Raw genomic sequence first — 8,046 nt, forward strand, 5'->3', positions numbered from 1 at the left:
TTCCGGAATAGATTCCAATCTGATCTGAATCGGAATCAGTAGGAATTGATTGTCATCGATTCTTGTTTTTAAAACCCCGGTAGGCATAGTTGTCTTGCACTCTTCTCCAGTCGAAATAGGGATGTAAATGGATCGGATATGGATCAAATTCGGATTTGAATATTTCCCTGGTCGGATACAGATACCCCTAAATGAATACGGATACAGATCGAATTCGGATTTTCAACTATCTGTTTACTCTCTGACTTGTGTAATCCGGATTTTCCTCCTCCAATGAATATAATTTGCTCTTAATCTATCTTTTTAAGTTATTTTAACTCTCTTTTTTCATACTCTATAACCTGTTTAAACTTTAGGAACCTCAAAACCGTTAATTAATTATTTAATCAGATTGAATGGTTTTGTTTTGGATAATTCAGATTTTAAGCCGAATACCCTTTAATTGGATACGGATCCCCTAAAACAAATACGAATGTGAATTCAATCATCCATTTACATCCCTGTGGAAAGTGGAAACACGATGGAAGTGGTGATATGATGCCTATACTTCTTTCTCTGTCCTTGCGTCTTCTACTCTTTTCTCCATTTCGACCTGCAATTTCGCTTTGACTCCCCAATAAATTTTTGCATTATTCGCTTCTCGTCAGATTCTGACTTCTAAGAACTCGATAAGCTTTCAGAGGCATATTTATTTACTACTAACTACTTACTAGAAGCGCAAAACCCTCTCGGCCTTTCTCCCCTTCCTTTCCCTACCCCCCTCCGCCACCTCCCTCTCTCTCTCTCTCTCTCTCTCTCTCATGAACGATAATCGTCTCTACCAGTTTCATGGAAACACCAGCATCAACATCTTCAGCACCAGCTGAATCCGACATTGTAAAGAAAATAGTCACCACACTTATTTCCCAGCCTTCCCTCCAATCTCTCAACCCATACATTCCTTTCCTCACCCACTCTGTAATACCATCAATCTTCTCTTCTCCATCCCTTTCTTCGAATCCTAACACACTTCTCAGCTTCTTCCAATGGTGTCGTACTCATATTTCCAATTTCACCCACGACTGCAATTCCCTCCCTTCCCTCCTCCCCCTCCTTTTTTGTCTTTTTAGTCACCATAAGTTCTCTGACGCTAAATCTCTTCTTCTCTCTTTCATCGCTGCTGACTCTCGTCACGTCCTCCACAACCACCTTCTCTATCCATCTTCTCATCTCCCTCGACCCTCTAAAGCCCTTCTTGACACTGCTATTGATTCCTATGTCCAGTACCGGAAACCCCACTTTGCGTTTCAGATTTTCAAGAAGATGAAGCGCCATCACCTCCGCCCAACTGTCCTCACTTGCAACACCCTTCTCAATTCTCTGGTAAGGTACCCATCTTCTTATTCCCTTCATATGTCTAGACAGGTCTTTGATGATGCCATCAAGCTTGGGGTCATCCCAAATACGAACACTTTCAATATTATGATTTATGGGTATTGCTTGAATTCTAAGTTTAAAGATGCCATGATGTTGCTTAACCGAATGACTCAGATTGATTGCTTACCAGATAATGTTACTTATAATACGATCTTAGATGCCTTCTGTAAGAAAGGTCTTTTGAATGAGGCTCGGGATTTGCTTTCTGATATGAAAAACAGAGGCCTTTCGCCGAACCGGAATACATATAACACCTTGGTCAGTGCATATTGTAAGTTGGGATGGCTGAAGGAGGCAGCAAAGACAATTGAATTGATGAGTCAAAGCAAATTTTTGCCTGATTTTTGGACTTACAACATGTTGATTAATGGGTTGTGCAAGGAGGGTAGGATTGGAGAAGCTCTTAGGCTTCGGAATGAGATGGAGAATTTGAAGTTGTTTCCTGATTTGGTTACTTATCACACATTGATTAATGCATGTTTTGAGTGGAAGATGAACTTTATGGCCCACGAGTTGCTTGGGAAAATGGCTGAGAAGGGTGTGCAGCAAAATGCTGTTACCCATAATATTATCATAAAGGGCTTGTGCAAAGAGGGAAAAATAGAGGAAGCAAGTAAATCCATTATTAAAATGGAGGAAAATGGGTTTTCTCCAGACTGTGTTACGTACAATACTTTGATCAATGGGTTCTGTAAATCAGGGAAAATGGCGGAAGCATTCAAGATGATGGATAAGATGGCTCAGAAAGGTTTGAAGATGGACACTGTTACTCTCAATACTGTTCTATACAATCTCTGTAAGGAGAGGAAACTAGATGAGGCTTATGGCCTACTTCATAGTGCTGTAAAGAAGGGTTATTCCATTGATGAGGTTAGTTATGGAACCTTGATCATGGGCTACTTCAAGGATGAGGATGTTGATGGGGCTTTGAAGCTTTGGGATGAGATGAAAGAGAAAGAGATCCTTCCTAGTGTTGTTACCTACAATTCTGTTATTGGAGGGTTTTGCAAGTGTGGAAAGACTAAGGAGGCATTGGTCAAGTTGAATGAGCTTATACAGAATGGTGTGTTGCCGGATGAGACAACATACAACAGTCTTATTCATGGGTACTGTAGGGAAGGAGATGTGGAGAAGGCTTTTCAATTTCACAATAAGATGTTAGACAAATCATTCAAGCCAGATACTTCTACTTGTAATATTCTTCTTCGTGCACTCTGCAAGGGGGGCATGGTAGAGAGGGCTCATAAGCTCTTCCAAACATGGCTTTCAAAGGGGAAAGTCGTTGATGCTTTCACTTACAACATTCTGATAACAGGCATGTGCAAAGAAGGTAAGATTGAATAGGCATTGGAGCTTCTCATAGAAATGGAAGAGAAGAAACTGGACCCAAACCACATTGCATGCAATGCCATTTTATGTGGACTTACAGAGTCAGGTAGAACTGAAGACGCTAAGGAGTTTCTATCCAATATGATTGAAAATGACAAATTACCCAATCAATTATATTTTGCAGCTGGTAGGGAAGTCATCCCAGGAGTACAGGGTGCAAAAGGTCAAGAGGTGGTTGCTAATGAAACTCAACAGGACTGGGATTCAAGTTCTGTTGCTTACTCTAAGCGCATTGATGACCTATGTAGTGAAGGAAAATACAAAGAAGCAATGTGCACATTGGAAGAATCAATGACAAATGGTATTACAGTAAATAGATCCACGTATATTACATTGATGGAAGGGCTCATTAAGAGGCGGAAAAGCATGTCAAACTTGGCCCGATAGAAGTGGCCTCATGTTATTTCTCGTCTCTTCTTGTGAAATCACATCCTTATCTTTTCAGTCAGTGGCGAGCAGTTGAACCAGATAAGTTCAGGTACATATTCCTTTCCTGTTGGAGAACGAAACATTATTGGAGCTTGTTTGGATTCCATTATCCTATAATGCTTTATGCCCTTTTTGACTTCATTTTTTTTCTTTAAAATATGTAACAAGTTCTTTGATTGACTGTTTGATGTACTAGAGTTATTCAGGTGACAGGAACACACAAGAAGTCTAGGCCTCCTAGCGCTTGAGGCCAAGGCACCCGCCTGATTGAAATGAAGCACAGTTTATGAAAGGTAGCATATATCCATTCCAATTAATATATTCTGACAATGAATGCCAATTAACCATGGAAAATTACAAGAAATTGGCAACAAGTTTTCCTATTAAGTACCTTTGTGCTCACTTCTACAAAGGCAGAATTACAATCAGCTTATTTCAAGATTTGGTTGATGCTGTTAGAGTGAAAGTACCATGACTAATTTGGAACTCAATAAAGCATGGGTTCTTTGGGGCATAATCAATATACAAGATAGAAATTCTAAGCTAGAGTACAGGATACAAAACCGATTCTGTTTAGCCTGACCAATGTGCAAAATTATCAAATACCAAGTCACGTCTGTATGCTCTGGCAAAGCAAGTCCCAAAGGCTGCAATTTTCAAACAAATTGAACTTATCATTTGTCCTCTTGGATGGAACAGCCTAGGGCTGCCAATGGGTACTCAGAATAGGTCCTAGTGCATCCAATTTCAGATCCGATTATTAATCGGGTAATTGGATCCAGATCTAGATAATAATGTGGAAAAATTGGGATTGAAATTTATGTTCTCACTAGCCATGGTGCAGAGGCTTCAACAATTAAAGCAGCTTGAGATTTGGTGGTGCTCAAAAATGGTGCAAATTGTCTCAATAGAGCGAGGTGAGGATATTACAGAAAAAAGCTCATTAATGAGGAAGTTGAATTCAACAAATAATCCATCTTCTCTACTTTCCAACTCCAATTTTTGGCAACCTAAGGTTCCTATGCATCTTTTATTATGATAGCTTGAAGCACATCCTACCAATGAGTTTGGTCCAAGGTTCCAACAACTAGAAGAATTTCTTATTGATGATTGCGATAACAACAACAACAACAACAACAACAACCATAACCTTATCCCAACTTGATGGGGTCGGCTACAAGGATCCGGTAAGGTAAAAAAAAATAACAAAATAAAATAAAATAAAAAAAGAGGAGGTAAAAAGAAGAAGTTAAAGCAGTAGTCAAAGCAGCATCCTTGGAACATCCCTTATATGGGGTCGGCTACACGGGTCCTTGTCCTCCACTTACCTCTATCTACGGTCATACTAGGATCGATCCCTATCAGTTGCATATCTTTTCTTACCACTTCGTCAATGGTCAATTTAGGTCTGCATCTCCTTCTAGCTCCATGCAATTGAAACTGGTCACACTTCCTTACTGGGGCATCCATGGGTCTCCGTTGAACATGGCCATACCACCTCAATCGGCTCTCGCGGAGCTTGTCCTTGATTGGAGCCACCCCTAACTCTTTTCTAATACCATCATTCCTTACTCTGTCTCTCCGGGTCTTTCCACACATCCCTCTTAACATCCTCATCTCTGTTACACCCAATTTATTCAAATTACTCTTCTTGATTGCCCAACACTCTGCCACATACATCATCGCTGGTCGTATTACTGTCCTGCCCTTGAGTTTAACAGGCATGCGTTTATCACATAGGCCATGGCACGACGGTGTTTCCTTATCAAGGGTTCACGAGTTACTTTCTTGCCCAATCTCTCGATGGTGCGTGAGTGGGTATTACACCACAATTGGCCTTTATTGGTAAGGTTGAAAGTTCTGCGATGCCCCAAATCGAAAAGACTCCCTGTAAATCCACAATCCGGGACAAAACTAAGGGAAATTGTGGTAGAAGAAGAATGGTTCAATGGGGTGAAGTGGACCAAAGAGTTGACATGTTGCACTTAAAAGAAAGAGGCTAGGTAAATTCTTCATCTTTCTTGTCGACTACAAGAAATTTAGTTTCCATTCTTTCTTGTTCCTTGTAAAATTAAGTTTATGAAGGTAAAAATCAATGTCCTAAACTATATATTTTGGGTTTTCTTTCTTTAAAGTGCTAAAAGAGGTCCTTCTTCTTTACGGATTTTTTCGGGGGTAATTATCTTAATGCAACACTGGATTAATATGACTTACTGTAACTATCCAACAGGTGAGATTTGTATTGGCATAGAAGACCTCCAGATGATCACTAAGCAGCAAGGGTGGCTCCTTCCGGTAAGTTTCTGATAAAGCAAGCGTTTAGCTTTCAAACTGGAGTTTCTGTTTGTTATATTAATTTTTTTTAAGGATCTATTACTTGTCTTTCCGTGACTCCACTATCCAACAGGTGAGATTTGTATTGGCATAGAAGACCTCCAGATGATCACTAAGCGACAAGGGTGGCTCCTTCCGGTAAGTTTCTGATAAAGCAAGTGTTTAGCTTTCAAACTGGAATTTCTGTTTGATATATTAATTTTTTTTAAGGATCTATTACTTGTCTTTCCGTGAATCCACTTTTCATGCTCAATTATTTATAATCTCATCTTATATTATATTTTAATCAAGTGACACAATATTCCTTGTTATAATTTTTCTCAACATTTGCATGGGTGCTTGGTTAAGGCTAGAAGGAATGATTTGGATTTTGGTTTTTACCCGCATAATTAAATTTCAGACTCATATTCAATCATTAAACCTTTCATGCACACACCCTCCCATATTCATCCATGTACCTTCTTGGTAGTCCTGGACTTTTTAATGTTTTAATTTAACAGATAGCCAACTCCATTTGCCCTGAACTGGAACATAGAGGAAGGGATTTTCTTGGGTCTTCTTTTCCACAAAATTTCAGTCCCGTCCAAGCTCCCACATGGCAGAAATAGATGCCAGTTCCATGGATTCCATATGGTTGGTTATAAATAATAAAACCTGCTCCCTTGGTTTATCATGAAAAATGAATTGATTGTCAATGTTGCAGCAATGTTGTTAAAAATCAATGTTGACAGTGGTAAGCTCATTGTAGTGTTTAAAGAAATGCTAATGATATTTGTGTTGCAGCATTGGGAGTTTGGGAGATGTGATTGGTGGACAGTTCAAAAGTTGGAGTTTGGGAAATACTGCACGATTGATAGACAGTTTATAAGTAGAGCAGTAGCTTAAGGATGATATGGGGAGTATTTTGATTGATCATTACTTTGTTGCTTTATGTCATCCATTTCTGAGAATGTAGTTGGTCAAACCTATCATTTAATTGATTTGGGAGATATCTGGACAGGCTAAGTAAGGTTATTGGCAGAGTAGTAGATAAGAAGGATAGTATATATAGCAAAATTGATGTAGTTTGTGTCTCAATAATATGTCAAGGGCAAAGGAACTCTGCCCGTGGCACGGTCTTTTCACACCAGCTTATGTGTGGGTGTCGGGGATGCCAGGCTGGTACGGTTCTTTTTCCCGTGTATTAATAATATTACTGATTAGGGTGTCTATTTTATGGTTAAACTTTTTTTCATTCGTTGAAAGTCGATTTTACTGCATAGATATTAGATGCTTATGACCTATTGACCTACCCCTATACGCCTTGTGCTAATGAAAAGGAAAGAAAACTTATATAATGATTGTTAAATCCCCTTCTGAGATCAGCTTTCAGTGAGAGAAGGCACTGCGAAGTTTTGAATCTACCCAATTTTTTAGTCATCAATTGGTGGAAAACAAAGGAAAGGAAACCAGGGCAGCTTTTGAAACTCTAGAGACCTTTGGAATTCAATTTGGCATCTGATGTCTAAGCAAAGATTAAAATGTTTTTCTTTAATCAAGATGCAGCACAGAAGCTATTGCAAATTGCAATCACTTAAAGACTGTTCAAAAGAAATATTGATTGAAAAAATATATATATATATATTGATTTGTATAATAAAGCAAATGCCAGGTTAAAAAAATTGAGGGAGCTCCTTTTCAAGCATGCTCTATTTTTCTTGCCAACGAGCTTCAGCATTGCTCTTGAGAACTGAAGGCTTTCATCCACTTTAAGGGGAAAACGAAAGGTTAAAAGAGGGCAATGACTTAGAAAGAAAGTGAGCATTGCACCAATTCTTGTATGGGTTAGATTGGGATAACAGGACATTATCATCAAATACATGGGTTCAAAAAAAAAAAAGAGTCAAATCCTGATCTGAGAGTTCAGACCTCAGTATATAGCAGATCCTCTCCCACCGCAAGGAAAAAAAAAGGTAGTAAATATGCTTCACCTTAGAGGGACTTGGCTAAACTCTCATAATATGTGAGGGATGCTACTCATATTTCCAATATAAACGCATCATGCAAGATCTTTTGGCATCAAGAGCCCCATAAAATAGGGGATGGGAAAACAAAATTATTTTCCAATAGCTGATTGGCGGTATGTCAACATTTTAGTCCTGATAATTTGCTTACTTTGCAAAATATCTGATGAATCTCACATAATAACCATTCACCGTGGTCGAGGGAAAACTCAATCTGTATGTAAATAATTTTTTTTCGTAAAGGCTGGCCATGTTAGTGCCGTGCCCAATATTGTGTCTGCATCTTGCCCACTTGAAAAGTCTCCTTTGCTCCTCCCATCTTCATCACTCAATTGGTTGAGTGCAAGCTCTAAGGAAAGCTAGTGGCGTACTCAACCTCCACTCGATTTGTTTTTATACTATACGTATTATACCCTAAATCATCCAACGGTAAAGATTCAGACTCTCTCATCCAATGGACAATAAATGCTAGTAT

At 39.0% G+C, this 8,046-nt stretch overlaps 1 protein-coding gene across 2 annotated transcripts; it reads left to right on the top strand.

Moving 5' to 3' along the window:
• Window positions 1-382: 382 nt before the first annotated feature.
• Window positions 383-6,777, top strand: LOC122088374 (pentatricopeptide repeat-containing protein At2g16880). 2 transcript variants are annotated; one of them, XM_042657629.1, is made up of 6 exons: window positions 383-2,851; window positions 2,930-3,283; window positions 3,431-3,527; window positions 5,465-5,529; window positions 5,642-5,706; window positions 6,352-6,777. In XM_042657629.1, exon 1 carries the CDS (start codon window positions 829-831, stop codon window positions 2,758-2,760), a length of 1,932 nt encoding a protein of 643 aa, XP_042513563.1. In that variant the 5' UTR covers window positions 383-828; the 3' UTR covers window positions 2,761-2,851; window positions 2,930-3,283; window positions 3,431-3,527; window positions 5,465-5,529; window positions 5,642-5,706; window positions 6,352-6,777. The 2 variants fall into 2 exon arrangements, with proteins under 2 accessions (XP_042513563.1, XP_042513562.1); XM_042657628.1 differs by having other exon boundaries at window positions 383-3,283.
• Window positions 6,778-8,046: the final 1,269 nt, after the last annotated feature.

Source organism: Macadamia integrifolia, chromosome 9 (genome assembly GCF_013358625.1).
Source record: "Macadamia integrifolia cultivar HAES 741 chromosome 9, SCU_Mint_v3, whole genome shotgun sequence".
Classification (NCBI taxonomy): Eukaryota; Viridiplantae; Streptophyta; class Magnoliopsida; order Proteales; family Proteaceae; genus Macadamia; species Macadamia integrifolia.

Excerpts from the sequence above, each read along its gene's own strand:
- LOC122088374 (XM_042657628.1), top strand. The coding sequence starts at position 829 with ATGGAAACACCAGCATCAACATCTTCAGCACCAGCTGAATCCGACATT.